The 16,638-nt window shown below is 41.7% G+C and overlaps 2 protein-coding genes across 2 annotated transcripts; one reads left to right on the top strand and one right to left on the bottom strand.

Annotated features, from left to right (window-relative positions):
* Positions 1-832: 832 nt before the first annotated feature.
* si:ch211-120k19.1 (uncharacterized protein LOC563199 homolog) lies at positions 833-4,062 on the bottom strand. The gene is made up of 6 exons (XM_063198181.1): positions 3,898-4,062; positions 2,715-2,858; positions 2,311-2,562; positions 1,723-1,793; positions 1,348-1,377; positions 833-1,248 (listed from the first exon to the last, which is right to left on the bottom strand). The coding sequence occupies exons 2-6, from the start codon at positions 2,851-2,853 to the stop codon at positions 1,117-1,119; spliced, it is 624 nt and encodes a 207-aa protein (XP_063054251.1). The 5' UTR covers positions 2,854-2,858; positions 3,898-4,062; the 3' UTR covers positions 833-1,116.
* A 6,253-nt stretch (positions 4,063-10,315) lies between these two features.
* Positions 10,316-12,273, top strand: LOC134448506 (uncharacterized). The gene is made up of 3 exons (XM_063198180.1): positions 10,316-10,409; positions 10,520-10,885; positions 10,982-12,273. Exons 1-3 carry the CDS (start codon positions 10,395-10,397, stop codon positions 12,179-12,181), a joined length of 1,581 nt encoding a protein of 526 aa, XP_063054250.1. The 5' UTR covers positions 10,316-10,394; the 3' UTR covers positions 12,182-12,273.
* The last annotated feature ends 4,365 nt before the right edge of the window (positions 12,274-16,638 follow it).

Below are 16,638 nucleotides of genomic sequence, written 5' to 3'. Positions count from 1 at the left end.
GGTGGCGGTGCTGGGGGACATGTGAAGAAACTCGGCATGGGACATGCCTTCATGCTTTCACGGTTCACGGTCTAAGACCTGTTCTCTATGCCCGTTTTCTTCTTTGCCCAGCACCTGTTAATGTTGTGCCTGCCTTGCTGTGTCAGTGGCATCAACTGTTGCATGGTTACAGGGGCTTGATGTCTTGACTGAGGTGTATGTACAGTACAGTATGCTGCTGAATAAATTAGCTATTATTTTCTGAGCAGTCACACTTCCTGTCTCTTCACATTTGTGATAGCTACTCTTTTCTGTAGCTCATGCTAATATTCATGGGTTTGAAAACAAGGGGATACAGACAGCCGTACTAGTCCTCATTTATGTATGTATGTATGTGCTAGAAGCATGAAGTGTAGCTAAGAGCAATGCGCATCAATGTAAATACTGTACATTAGCAGGTGCCAAATCCAAAAGAGTATGTACTGTATGTAAAAGGGGGAAGGCTACACACTGCTGATGAAAGACCTATTTTATTGATTGCAATGTTTCGATCCCAGATCGAAGATGCATGTAGATCTGTAATCGAAACCATGCTATCCCCAATACATGGAAGTCTTTTGTTTTGCAAGCAGTGAGCAAACCCTTCCCCCTTTTACATCTGTGCTAGAAGGATGCTCAGAAGTTACTTTGCTTTCCTCAGCTAGGGGTAGAGACATGTAGGTTAAATGGAGACTGGTGCTGGCAGAATCCGCTACTCACATCTTATCTGACATACAAAAACTTCTATGAAGTGTAAATAAGGGAAAGAGACTGCTGGAGAAATCTTTGAATACCATTTATTAAGGCTAAGGAATACAAATAGCAAAATTGTTTTGAGTTTATATCGAGCTTTCTGCTTAACAGTGTTTACAAAATCATTATTTTGGTTGGGGATAGTGAAATCAATGCACACAAAAAATCTAAATTGTTACAAAAAACTAAACCTAAATTGTTTCAATGATGCACAGATTCAACAAAACATTCTCCAAAACAATTATTTAAAAATGTGACTTGCACCATTTTGCACCATCTTGCACCATTTTGCTGTAGTCAGTGTTCCCTGAGGTTGGTCCATCTGTTTCAGGTGAGGTAATAATGCTATGAGGTTGAGCTTGGCTCTGGGTCACTTTTCAGCTGCCGAAAGTGGCAAAGGAACACAGTCCATGTGAGCGCGACTCCTCCTACGAACACGGTGCGAGCCACAGGTGGGACCAATGAGAAATTCACAGCCTACAGATAAAAATGAGAGAATGGGTGTTGTGTGAACTGTTTGAACTGTATACATTACACAGTCATTGGTTATAAGGAGGAGAAAGGACAAGCTTGTACCTGCAGAGTTGACCAGTATACCACTCCAGCCTGTTAGATAAAAGAAAAAAAAATATTCAGCTCACATATTCACAGTGACATTTTAAAATCCTGTGGTGACTCAGATAAAGGCTGACTACTGACCACCTTTACAAACAGCAATGCACTTTGATTTATTGAAGTAATGCCTCTTTTCCACTGCTGGTTTGCTGGTAGGCCTACAGTTCGACACAGCGCGACTCCGTCGCCACATTTTGCTTTACGATTGAGCTGTGTCATGCCTATTCGAAAAACAAAAAGTGGCGGCCAAGTCGCGCTGTGTCAAGATGTATGTAAGTCTATCAGAAAATCGGCAGTGGAAAAGCGGCATAATACGACCAGTACCACACTGCTTACCTTGTAAGAAGTCCAGAATTTGTTTCTCCAGTCCTCAAAAGGATCTTCTTTTCCCTCAAGTGCACTGAGGCCTGTATGGAGTTGTAAGTCACTAGTTATATAAGTAGATAGTTTTAGCAACTAAACATTGAATACATACATCCAACCGAAGTCCTACTGCTTATGAATATGAACAACTGAGGAAATCCATTTAATCTATTACAGGAAGGTACTTTAAAAACAGGCAGGTATTGTGAGATGCTTCAGTCGCATCTCTAGGGATAGATAGCTGGTGGATGCTGACGTCATGCATGCACAATTTCATCCAAAGCAATTTACAGGTATTCATAGGGAGCAATTTGAGGCATCTTGCTCAAAGGCACTTCAGCCATGGATGGAGGTGTAGCAAAATGTATTGACCGGACCTAATTATTGTATTAAGTATGCCATCATTATACATATGACATTATCAAACATGTGTCATCATTGTACCTGTATAGAAGGTACTGATGATGGCAAGCGCATCCACCAGTTAGTCCACCACCACTTCAAGTCGCTCAGCATACCCATGACATCACATGTGACATCATACCTATGACATCATCATACCTATGTAGAAGGCGCTGATGGTGGCAGGGGCAGCCACCAGTTGGTCCACCACCACTTTAAGCGTCACTCTCTTGACCCCTCCCCCTGGCCATACCCTCTCCAGTGCCCGCAGCCAATGGTAGTTGAAGTTGGCATGGAAACAGAATCCCACCAGTGCCACACGCGCTGTCTGGGCCCAGTCGATACCCCCCAGGGGGGCTTTAGGTGGTCCAGCTCTGGACTCGGCAGGGGTATCATCGTCATAACCTCTTACTGGGAGGCAAGACATGGCAAGACAGACATGATGGTTATTTGTAAAGGTAAAAAAGAAGGAAGCATAAAATACTGTAAAAGCGTAAAAACAGGGCAATAGAAGAAGGAGGAGAATATAAGAATAGGGCGTTTAAAAGCACAAAACAGCTTACATTCGGCTACTGCCTGTGACCCCTGACGTCCTCCCAGCATGCTTTGCTGTATGAGGTCGGCCGAGGCAAACAGGGCTGTGTAGCCCGTGATGTTGCTGAGGTAGGGATGGGACTTAAACGCAGCCCACACTTTCTGCATTTTGCCTGAGGGAGAGAGATTGTTTTGTATCACAGCAATGTGCATCACAATATAGCAAGTTAAGACCTGAAATGAGACGGCTTGTGTTCTCTGCATCATATCTGAAGGGAGAAAGAGGTGAGTCAGTGGTGCAAATGGTAAAGATACTATCCTAGAAAAGTTGTCTTTTCCATTAAATATTGTATAGGGAAAAACAAACATAATTTCAGAAGTATGAATGTGTAGATGGTGTGCCTGAATGGAGAAAGAGCTCAGCAGCAGAGCTGCTAAGGTGTGCAAGGCCGTTAGAAGATAATCAGTTTAATTTTTTACAATCTTGCATAGGAATAAAAGAAAAAAAAACATAGAACTTAAAGGGGTCCTATTATGCTTTTTCATGTCCACTACCCATTTATTGGGTTACACAGCATCTGTTGTATGTAAAAGCTTGGTGAAAGCTGCATTTCACAAATTGGCCTCTTGGGGGAGAATTTCTCTGCCGCAGGAACGCTATTTCTCAACTGTCAGAGAACGCGTGGTTGGGTTTTCAACATTCTATAGCTTTTGTTTCCGGTACGGGTCTACGTCATGCTGTACCTAACATTGCTGCTTATGGGATGGAGTGTTGACGATGTCACAGACCATTTATTAATTGCAGAGACAGTAGACCTAATGCGCATTTGTTCATCGCAGCCACATAGCCTAGGCCTATCTGAATATCTTGACAGTATTGTGATGAGATGTATCCTATTTGTGAATACAACACTCAGTGTACAAAATAGTGTACAAGAATAGTGTAGCCTACAAGGATAGTGTAGGATTTCGCCATCCACAAGTTTATTCCATTACGCATGTTTTTTTTTTAGAAATGTATAGGTAAATCATATAATATTTGTGAAAAGAATGCAATTGCATTTGCAATAGTGCATAACATGAGTATAATACGTTCAATACACAACCATTTTTGAGAGTCATTTCAATCAGGAGAGTCTTGTCCATTAGCTCAATAAGTGGACAGCTGAAATAAAAAACCTTTTCTCATTTAAATTACAGTGCGGACATTACCTTCTGTGCGTAATGAGTCTCAAAGGTAGAGCAACACGTGGAGAAAATCAGTTGCTTTTCTTATTGGCCCTGAGAGGCAATCAGAGGTGGACCTTCACTGTCCTTATCCAATGAATGATCAGCTTCTGGCCACAACTGTCAGACAGTTCTCAGAGTCCGGAATGTCTGCTCTGTGAAAGATAAGATGTTATTGGCCACAGTGTGTCAAATAGCACACTATTGGCCAATGCAGGAATGTGAGAAGAGTACAGCTGGTCATGAGGTCAAAAAACATGAACTCAAATCCCCCACACATCAGCATAGGAGTAGTGCTGTGAGATAAAGCAAACTAACTACAGTAACAGTGGTGTGCTGGCATACACTGATGCACACATACACGTAATTGTAGTCACCAGATACAGTTAAATGTAGGCTATATCACAGCTCTGTCAGTGTCCACTCTGACTTCATTGCTGAACGTTGGGGTCTGGGTGGTTTAGAGTCTTGTCAGAATAACACACGATTTAGAAATCAAAACTTCCTAGAACTATTGTAACCTATAGAAAAACAGCAATCAAGGCATAGAATACTCACCACTCACTAATGTAGATCTTTCTTTTTCAACAAACATTCATTCACACAAACACTAACACATCCACAGCATGTCTGAATGGGAGGTGTCTGAGTGTGAATAGCATGGCCAGTTGAGCAGTGGTGTGTGCAGGCTTTGGCCAGTGCAGCTGTGCAGGGCACATGTGTGCAGGAGATAAATATAGTGCTGACTGAGGCCACACCTTACTGCTTGGGTTACCTACCTTGAGTAGATCATACACACACTGACCAGCAGAGGGGGCCACCACTCTCTGCTTGAGTTACCCAGTACGGCGTGCACATTTTACATTACACGCATCATCAGGCGCTTTTTCCAAAGTAACTTTAAATTATTTGGTTTGGAAATACATAGGCCTACACTATATTACCAAAAGTATTCACTAACCTACCTTGACTCACATATGAATTTAACTGCCATCCCATTCCTAACCCATAGAGTTCAACATAATATTAGTCTACCTACAGCTAGAATGTGTTTATAGGGGGAAAAATATATAGGACTATTTTGCACACAAAAAAAGAAATAATAATAATAATTTTGAAATATTTTTCAGACAGGACAGTAGGAGATGACAAGAAACGAGATGGGAGAGAGAGACGGGGAAGGATCAGGAAATGACCCAGGCCGGGAATTGAAGCAGGCCGCTCTTGTACCAGCCCAGTGCCCAGCCGTTAGAGCCACATCTGGGCTGTTTATGGGGATTTTTGACCATTCTTCCAAAAGCACATTGGTGAGGGTCGCATATGTTGATGTTGGGCGAGAAGGCCTGTTCTCAGTGTCCGCTCTAATGTATAGCTAAGGTGTTCTATTGGTTAGGTACAGGCCTGTCAAGTTCATCCATGCTATACATGTTTTTATGGACCTTGCAAAATATTTCAGCCAATTCCATGCTCTCAATGTTGTGGGAACAGTTTGGAGTGCACCCCTTCGTCTTCCAATATGACTGTGCACCAGTGCACAAAGCAACGTCCATAAAGACATGGATGACAGAGTCGGCCTTTGAGACATGAATTGCAGACTGGAGACTGAGAGCCAGACCTTAGTGTTATTGTAGTGTCTGTTTTTATTAGAACTGTTTGGGATGACTAATTGTTCTGGAGGGATTCATTCAACCAGAAAACAACAGAAATATTGTGCACTGAAAATGTAAAATATGTTTGACTGTTTTAATTGTAAGACATCTTTCATATTTTATAATTTAAATGGAGTGTATTGGAACTATTTCAGAGAACAATGTTTGCATGTGTTGACACATGACATGTGACTGTTGTGCTTTTGTGTTTGGTGCTGAGGCTCAACTCATCCCATCAACTATCTATCTATCTATCTATCTATCTATCTATCTATCTATCTATCTATCTATCTATCTATCTATCTATCTATCTATCTATCTATCTATCTATCTGTCTGTCTGTCTGTCTGTCTGTCTGTCTGTCTGTCTGTCTGTCTGTCTGTCTGTCTGTCTGTCTGTAACCATTAGCCCATTTTAAACAAACCCGGCCTGTGACAGCTCTGCTTTTGTGATAAGGACTCTATTCATCCATCGCTTCCTGAGGTGATAAAAAAGCCCTTCCCCTCCACATCCCCACACAGCAAGGATGGCGCGCCACCACCTCGGCCAATTTGTGGGTGTAGCAACGAGGTCCGCTCTGCGCAGGGAGAATGCACTAATGGGGCCACAGTTTAAGTTGATCAATTAAGGCCTCGTTAGGGCCTCTAACGTCTATGACTGGTGCGCCGCGGTGCCACCTCTGTTTAACAAGCGCCCTTTGGATCCGTCACAATGCAGCGGTCACCCACTCGTTCGGGAGCAGTTGACTTCTCCTTAATTGCCGTCTTTTCACTCCTGAACGTCTTATTCTGCCCTTCATCTGTTCTGTCACATCCTCCGTCTGACAAACCGCCACCATTGTGCCCTATTGTGCTGTGCTCATCGCTCCACTTCTTTATTTAAACACAGTGCTCAGACATGCTCTTCTGTTAACCATCACCCCCCCCCCCCTTTACCCTTACCCTCCTATCCACTGCACCCCCTCCTATCACCACTCTTACTGTACCTCCCAGCCTACCGTCAAGACTGCCACCAGCCTATCGTCTATACCGCCACCTAAAAGAACACCACACCTCTCTCTTGGTCAGTCTCACTTCTTTTCTCTGCTCTTACACCGTCACCTTACTGGATGGGTACCTTGACGTTGCTGGGCACAAACACATGTCTTCAACCACAGACACTGAAAGGCTGGACTTTCAGCTTCTAGGAGAATACCAGCAGTTCTCTTAAGGGCTCTGTATGCTCTCACAACAGAGATTGATTCGTAGAGAGTTTTAACTTTTGGCTCCACAGGGAAGTGTGAAGCCTCTAAAGCAGCAGAGGAGTTTTGGATTCTGGATTTCGGATACATCAGTGGCATACAGTACCTCCTCAAACCTTCAACAGACGTAAGTCACTGGACACACACTCACAGACGCACACGCAATCACACATGCACAGACACACACACACACTACATTGGTTTGGACAATGTCTTAGATATTGGATATACTTTACTTTAAATTGAGACGGAGCGTGTTTCTAGGGTTTGTGTGCGCTGTGAAAAAAACAAACAGTGAACAACCTTTCATTTTATTAAAGACATGGCTGTCCTAAATGCCTTAGATGGCATATAAATTGTTTGCTTGTTGTTAGCACCTGACAGAGTACTTCTCCGCTTCACAAAGGGGTAACATATCAAAGTGTCACATCACTGATTCTTGAGAAAGTGGCTAAAACAGGTTGTAATCTTGAAAGAAAAAAACCTAAGTGAATTACAAAATAATATGGTATATCCTCGTAGACAAAGGTCTTGGCTTTTCAGAAGTGCACAAGGCCAATCTCCCCATTTTGATTTTTTTTTTCAGAAATCAGGTTTTTCTCCGATCATACTTTGTTTTTTGTCAACACCGTCAGACACAATTAAAAGCAATAAAAAGTGTATTGTTTTGGTTGCATATGTATCTGGAGTTTTTAAGTGATTATGTGTGTTTTTTGGTTCACACATACGCCTTTAAATGTTGAAAATTCACTTTCATTCTATTTTAATACTATTTCATGTGTTCTAATTCAAAAATATGTGCTGTCAGACAATGCTTACTTAATGCCTAAATAGACCAAACAATTTTTTGTAATTTCACAAATATTCATGCTTAAATTTGCTATTACTTTAATAATTCAACAACTCCAAAGGAAAGTTTTATAAGCACATTCATTTAAAATGTCCAAAACTCCTTCTTACGGTGGTGACTTAAGAACTGACGGTGCTGACAGTAATCTGAGGGTGATGAAAGTGACCTAATTATTGCCTACATTTAGCAAAATAAATAGCCCTCTCAAGTCAATGACATCTAGCATAAACACTTTATTTTTGTGTGTGCACAGTATGTTTGTGCGTGTGTTTTTTCTTCATTTGTTAGATACTCTAGGAAGTAGGCCTAGATTATTGAAAATGTGGCATAAACAGGTTTTAAGTTGTTCAAATCCAAAATATAGAGGTGTATTATCATAGATGAAGGTCTTGGCTGTGCAGGGAATGTATTGGCCAAGCTCCCCATGTTTTACATTTTTTATAAAATGGGCTCTTTCTTGGTTTTGTCAACAGCGTCACACAGAATAAGAAGTAAAAAAAATATGTGTGAATTACTTTTACAATTCAACATAATTTTAGATACTTATTGGAAGCATATTCTTAAAACTTAAACAAAAACATGTAAAACACCTGCTTTTTTGTGAACTCCATCAGATGTCACCACCGTCAGGTTTTGTGACAAAAAACCCTCCAAATGCACCTCAGTGGAGGCTAGAGTATAAGTTTGGATCACAATTATTACTAACATGTCTGGTAATGTTTCATTAACCAGCACAATTTAGTAAAATATGGAACAAGATGATGAGTGGAACAAAATCTGACGGTGGTGACATCTGACGGTGTGAGACAAAAAAACACTCTTTTACATATTATGCATTTTTTGCTCACATTAGCCACTTCGTTTTCGCTCTCTCAGGGGCTTCATGCCGCTTCTGAAAAAGTATATATTAATTAACATTAATGTAACATAATACTATTAAAACCCCGACGGTGTTGACAGTTTATGGTTGGGACAGTACCAGTGTCCAAACAAATTAACAAATTGAGAAGAAAATAGTAAACTTACAGGAGCTTCAGTGATGGTGAAGTATGCAGTAGAGCTAAAGGTTTGAAAAGGGGTCCTCAGTAATGACAATTACCTTGTGCATACCTGATTTTATTGTCTTTTTTTAAAAAATCCGACGGTTGTGACTAATATGCTGGACAGATTTTGAGCAATCAGAAAATAGTAGTACATATTGTTTTACACGCACTATGTGCATATCTGTAGAACCACTTCAATATGGACTTTCACATCATGGTGATATTATTCAATAATATCTGTGATTTTTACATTTTAAGTCAATTGAAATGATGATGTCTGTCCTTGGGACGGCTGTTTTTACAGGGTGTGGGCAGGTTTATAGCCATGAAAAGTAATAAAATTACACTTAAATATTTCAAACGACTGTATATTTGTGTAACAAACCTCTGGGTCTTTACCTGGATTCATTTTGTTCATGAAAATGTAGTGTATTTTCAACAGAGTTGGCAGTTTATTGCTGAGACATGTTTTAACCACTTTCTCAAGAATCAGTGACATGTCAAGTAGAGAAGGGAAGGAGGTTGATCATGGAATGGACAAGTCTCCACCCGTACAAATCTCCACTCATCAAATTTGCGAAGACAGATAAAACTCAGCACATGAAATTGTCAAGGGGGACATTGCTCTGCTCATAGCTTTTCTTGCCAGATCAATATCAAAACTGCCTAGAGCAAAAGTCATCCTTAACCCTAACCTGTCAGGGAAGAAGGTTGTTTCTCAAGGTTTATGCTTGACCCAAAATCCATCCCTAACCATAACCGGTCACTAAAGAAATGCAGGCAATGAGCAAAGAAATGTCTGCCTTGACACTTTGATGGGCAGAGTTTTGCAAATTCACTGAGCAGAGATTTATCTGGATACCTTGATCATGTTATTTTACCCATCTCCACACTTTCCACTGTCCAATGCAAAAGTTATGCACACTTTACAAGCAGGACTCTCATTCATTTATGGGTAGTCTATACTGTGGGATATACATATTGTATTTAAATCAAACTAATGAGTAAGCAGCTCTTTTAGTGATTTGGAAATGTGACATTTGAAAATTTGTAGGTAGGCTATGGGGTGGAGGTATGATCACAACCATTTTGACAGGCAACAGTGAAAATGATGCATCAACACTTTTGCCACCTTTTAATATAATTTCATTTTAATTCCCTTTTTATTTTTTCAATATATATATTATTTTATATTATTATTATTATTTTTTTTTTAATGTACTTTAAATACTACATAGGCCTAGGGTGCTATTCATATATTTTATTACAGTATTATTAGTGACCAATGAAAATAAATCCTTTTGTTAAATTGCTTTAAAACAAAATATGCTGGGTTTTCTTAATATGATATACAAATACTTATTGATTTATACACATTGTATGTGTAATTAGCTTTTTATTTATTTATTTATTTTTTTACTTTTTTAAAAAAAAAACCTTCAAAACTTTCAAGGCCTAATCTTGTATTTGAGCCTAAAAGTATATCTGTTATTTTTTGAATTTGTACACTGACTTGGCTTTCCAAAAATCAATGACATCACAAGCACTCTAAATTCTAATTTCCAAAGTTACCATTGGCAACCCATTCTAAACAATGAGAATTTCATCTTTTGATGAACTTGGAAAGTCAGAACTCTTTTTTCTCCTGGAAAAAAACACACTATTTTGGACATTTATTGGTCAAATTCTTCAATTCTTCAATGAATCTTCTAAGGGTAAGCCACAATTTGTTACTTTCAAATATTTTTCTAATTTCAGAATTTCTTTGATTAAATTTTGTACATTTAGATTTACTCATAACAATTCCTAATCATTTATCCTACAGGGTAGTAAGTGCCATTCTCTGAATGGCTGCTATGGCCTTAGAAGGAATGCTGCTCCATCCAAATGCTTTCAAGATTACCATGTCGAAGGCCTGAGCTTCTCTAAAAAGAAATGTACCCAAGCCATGACTGCTGGTGTGAAAGGCGACAGATTTACTGTGCAGGCTCCTCACCTACCTGTCTCCAATGAGGCTACCATCAACAGTGGCCGTGCCCCACTGATCCTGCGCATAAAAAGAACTGGGCCTCCAGGGTCCCGTTGTGAATTCATCTCAGAGCTTGTTTTCCCCTCCATGCAAGAGGGATTTATTGGCGGAAGCAAGCCAGCTCAGCCACTGATTTCAGGAGAAGAACAGGCTGATGTACAGGTGAGGTGAAACTATTTGGTGCCACTACATGATCTAAAATGTATTCCATATGCACACAGCCTACATAGCCTAACATTTGTCTTTATTTCCTTCTAGGAAATAAACACTGGAGAACGTCCACTGGTGGCCAAGGAGAAATATGGTGTGTCAAAGACAACACTTGAGGAGACACGTGAGGTTTCTTCCATCTTACTTGGACTTGGACAACATGTTCCCCAGCAGAACACCATTCAACAGATTGGATCCACAGCCCAGGGAGCTCCAGTAGTTCAAAAGAAGAAAAATAGAGAGCACCAGGATCATACCTATTGCAGAGTCCATACCCAGGGAAGTACCATCAATGGCCATGTGGAAATCTATGAGTCCAAAGGTCAGAGAAAGAAGCAGGCCAATCCTTGCCATGTCATTCACCGTGAAGTGCATGTCCAACAGGATGGGGACCAGAGAATCTCCAGATCAGGACTCGATACCCAGCCAGGTGACAGAAGCAGCCACACTACCAGCTGTGAGACCCAAGGACGAAGGCGCAAACAGGCCAGCCCTCGACATGCTATGACGGATGCAGATGGCAGAGTGTGGATGTCAGTGTCCTACTGCAGTCCCACCATGAAGCCGCACGCACCTGTCATTGATGCGAACTCTGCTGATGTGAAGACTGTCCAAATGGCTGGATCCACAGCCCAGGGAGCTCCAGCAGTTCCAAAAAGGAAGTTGAGGGTGCATGAGGATCATACGTATTGTAAAGTTCGTCCCCAGGAAAGTGCCATCAACGGCCGTGTGGAGTGCTGTGAGATCAAAGTTCAGAGTAAGGAGCAGGTCAACCCTTGCCCCATTGTGTGTCCTGAAGTGCTGATCCAGGCCCTGCGTGTCCAACAGCCTTGGCAGCAGAGCATCTCCACATCAGACCATACCCAGCCAAGTGCCATGTATGGCCATGTGGGAAACTGTGAGACCAAAACACAGAGAAGGAAGCAGGCCAATCCTTGCCGTATAGTGCCCCGTGAGGTGCAGATCCAGGCCCTGCATATCCAACAGGCTGGGGACCAGAGAATCTCCAGATCAGGCCTTGATATCCAACCAGGTGACAGCAAGGGTCACGTTGCCAACTGTGAGACCCAAAGACGGAGGCGCAAACAGGCCAGCCCTCGCCACGCTATGACGGATGCAGATGGCAGAGTGTGGATGTCAGTGTCCTACTGCAGTTCCATCCTGAAGCGGCACTCACCCGTCCCTGATGTGGACAATAGTGAGGAGCTCATGTCTGGACAGCCAAAGAGAAAGAGAGCCAGGCGATGAATTCATACAGCACTATAAGACAATCATGAACAAAACACAATTTAAAATAAATACTTAAAATAGCATGAATAAATATTTTACACTGCACTGAATTTGATATTGGTCTGTTGATTAACTGTTAACTTGTGGGTGTTGTACAGTCAAGGTATAAGTTGGGCGTTTTGGTAGGCATTCTTAAAATGTACTTTTACATGTAAAGGTGCACTCACTGTGTAGGATGGTGGCCAGAGTACGTATTGCAGCTATGCTGCTCATTGAAACTGTCCTACCCATTGCCATATTTGATCTTTTCATGAATATATACTAAATAATAAATCAATATTTAATAGTATGACCAAAGTAAAATAAATGTTGCAGCTAAAAATGCCTATTTCTGGAAATTCAAAATGGCAGACCATGGAGAGGATCCCCTTTTCATGTTCCCAGTTATAATGAATACTTAGAATTTGATGGTAATTATTTGTTAAAAAGGTAACATTTGTGAATGGGTAGCAGGAATTCTGGAAATGAACTACTATTAAAGGGCACAGGGTAATAGCCTTTTAATGCCGCTACATGTCAAAATGTATTTGGCCAAAGCACCTTTTACAGAATGCCTCATGCTCATTCTTTCTCACACTGACTGCAAAGTCTGGCATCCAATGTGCCTATCAAGCCCACTAAGGCTGGTGTGGGGTTCAGGATGAATTTGCTAGGTGAATCACTTTGCTACGTGGACTTGAAGCAACAACATTTCTACTGCTGTGCGACCTCTCTGTGTATTCAGCCTCAGTCGCCCACTACAGCTGCAATGTAATTGCATTATTAGATCTGCATCTCTGGTCGAGACACACACACTACGCTACCCACTGTTCAACATATAGTACTACGCCATACTCTGTCTGAAGATGTAATGCACTAACTGTAGCCATTTTGTTATAGCATGAGTATTATGTCTGGATCAAATAGGATAGATCATATCTTCAGACCCTTCATTTAAAGGCATATAAACTGTATATTAAATAGTGATTGAACATGTGCGCGTATACACACACCCACACCCCCACACACACACACACACACACACACACACACACACACACACACACACACACACACACACACACACACACACACACACACACACACACACACACACACACACACACACACACACACACACACACACACACACACACACACACACACACACACAGGAAAGAGAGACAATTTCACTCAGCATGTTATCATTACATTACATTTTGTCATCTCATATTCTAGGCCTTTTTAAAGGGCTTTTTGTGTCTTAATGGCTGATAACCAAGAGTATGACAGGAAGAAAGTGGAAGAGATAGATGGGGAAGGGTTAGGACACGACCCAGGCTGGACTCGAACTACTTTGTACAGTAGGTCCCCATGGGCATGCAAGCCCAAATGTGGGGGGCCTTACTGCACTGGGTCACAGTGCCCCCCATTGTAGGCCGATTTAGGGAGGGACTGTATGGGACCAGTAATTTTCATTTTAGTTTTAATTGTAATGTTCTTTCCATCAAACATACAGTCAAGTTTCCTGTTTGGTACCAAGGATTCGGTTACTTTTTCTTTCTTGTTTGGTTAACAAAAACATTGTGGTACACAATAAGAACAATGAGGAATGTCTTCATTAACCACCTGAATTAGGTGCTTATTTTTTTAATCATGTACAGTATGTAGGAAAGCTGTTCATCCCACTCAGTATCAGGTGTGAAAAACCTGGTTCAGAGGTAAAAATCCTGTTACAGTTTTTTTGCAAAACGGGTGACTTCACTGAGTAATTAATGAACCTCTCTGGAGTACTCATTATGATCAATTGATTCAGAGCTGGTTGAATCTAATTTGTGGCAGGTTTTTTACTTTCTCGACCCTGGATTGACACCTCTGTTTAGCATTACAGACATATTTTGACATATTTATTTATTTATTTATTCAGACATATTTACAGACTAATTTTGACACCTTTAACAGCCATGCGTTCCTGCTGCAGCATGACCTTTGACCCAGCGGTGGAGCGCAATGGCGGGCCTTGGGGTCGCGACCTCTTCACCTTCGTGAGCTCCGCGGCATGTCACATGATGCGGACGCTGCAAAAGCCCCGCAAGAACCGTCCGTCCAAGAGGCAGGTCAACCACCGCAGGTTCCTGCACAACATGATACAGAGGTGAGGCCATAAGTATGGTTCAGTGATATAGGCAAACTGGATTGATTGATTACAATACAGTGCTACATACTGTATTCCAATTGGCTGTCCTGTCAATACTGTATTCCAATTGACCTGTCCAATTCAACCAAGTGGTTATGGGCGCATTCGTGATGGCGTATGCTGCGTCATTCTGTGCAGCGTGCATGCGCACAGCGAAATTACAATGCTTTTGTATGCATTGTAACGGTGAAGTGCACATGCGCAGACTGCTGCTGCATGCACCATCGCGAATGCGCCCAACTCAACCTGGCAATGACCTGGCTGAATTGGACAGGTAAAACCAGAAGGAATCTACGGCATCTCTCATTCCTCCAGCCTCATCCTCTCAATTTTTAATTGAGAAACATTCTCAATGACGTTGAGACCAGAGGCTTGAGCTCAGACGACACAGGACACAGACAGATATTGAGATATTTGTGCGATGTGACACAGGAAATGCTGTCTCTACCTCTCACAGGAAGTTTGCTGAGATTGAAGCAGCCAATCACCAACTGGCCTCAGTCCTGTTTTCATCATCACGACCAAGCAACCAATCCGATCCACCTCCTATCAAACCAGCAAATGACCTGTCACCGAAACTGTTGAAAGAAGGTACTGTGCAATGCTCACAAGAAGTTCAACAGCTGTGATCTATCTTCGAGACCATGGTATAGTGATATTGCACAAAAAATAATAAGAATAACAATTATAATAATTAATGAATAATAATAATAATAATAATAATAATAATAATAATAATAATAATAATAATAATAATAATAATAATGATAATAATAATAATAATTATGATTATTTATTACAGTAGATGAGTAGCCAATGGTTAGCAGGATTGAGATGGCCCACCTGTCTTTTTTGACCATCCAATCAAAAGGCCCACCTTATTTTATTGATTTATATATTAAAAGTCATTAAAAGAAGGAAGATGAAGCACCCCTGTCTTAATGCACAGTATATATAGTTGTTTAAATCATTAGTCGTATGTGTTTTTATGATTCACTGGTACAGAATATTTACTGATACTAATACCTACAGTATACATATTTTGGACTGACAGTTATTTTTTTATGCCCTCAGTAATACCAGCTTCCTCGCCAGAGAAAGGATGTGATGTCAGCAGCAACGACGAGGCCTGTAATGGGCTCTGGGTGCTGGATTCTGATGCTGACATCGACAGCACAAGGGAAGAGGCAGAACCTCTACTAGTCCATCCCCCAAGTCCTCCTCCTCTTCCTCCTCCTGTGAGTCACATAAGATGCCACGGCCTGATGGCACCCTCTACTGCACACAAGAACATGTCACCTAGTCAAAGTCTCCAGGCCTGTCAGGTATTCAGTCAAACCCAGTCACATCAGTCTGGCCCATGCTCTGATGGAGATCACTCTGAGTCTGCTTCAGCTGATCTTGAGTGTCTGTCAACCATGCTAGCCATGAGTGACACATGGTTGGAAGGGTCTAGAACTGTTCAGAGAGCGGAGAGTTCCAGTTCTAGTTCCAGTTCCAGTTCCACTTCACGCCTCCCTACTTCTCCTGATATGTCCAAAGAACTCTTTGTGACCGGTTCAGAAGGTGCCGTGTTTGACTTTGTGTCCTCCTTGCTGGACATGTCTCCTGCCTCTCTGGACACATGTGACTTTGAGATGTCGGTATCAAGTGGACAAGATCATCAAACCCCCTGTATCGACTCCCATCCCCATCCTCACATCCACACTCCACCCCCTGACAACCCCCCAGTGGAGCCCTGCACCAGTCTAGACCTGCTTGACTCTGAGGAGGAAGGAGGTGATCAAACCAATATCCCAGTCTCACAGGTCCCGATGGCCTCACCATGGAGTGTTTATTTTGATGAGCAGTCATCTTTTGAGATGCAGAATGACAACACACACCCAACCACAGGTAATAGTCGTAGCTGCATCGCAAAAGACCAAAGCGGTATTTATGGGGACACAGATGGAGTTTCATATACATACACCATGAGTAACAACAGTGAGCAGAATACTCAAACAACCATCACTTCACCACTCAAATCTCATCAGCAGGTGAACAACAGTCTAGGAAAAGATCCTTTCAACAGCACTGACGGCCGCCATGTTGACAGAGACATGGCAGTATCTACATCCATACGTCATGGCAGACAAGTGACCACACATGGAGGACCATGCTGGAAAGCGTATGAGGGTGAGCCAGACAAAGGATACATTGCAGATGTGGTAAACCCTTTACAGCAGTGTGGCAGCTACCG

The sequence above is a fragment of the Engraulis encrasicolus genome, chromosome 5 (genome assembly GCF_034702125.1).
Source record: "Engraulis encrasicolus isolate BLACKSEA-1 chromosome 5, IST_EnEncr_1.0, whole genome shotgun sequence".
Taxonomy (NCBI): Eukaryota; Metazoa; Chordata; class Actinopteri; order Clupeiformes; family Engraulidae; genus Engraulis; species Engraulis encrasicolus.
This window is presented reverse-complemented; position numbering and strand designations above follow the sequence as displayed.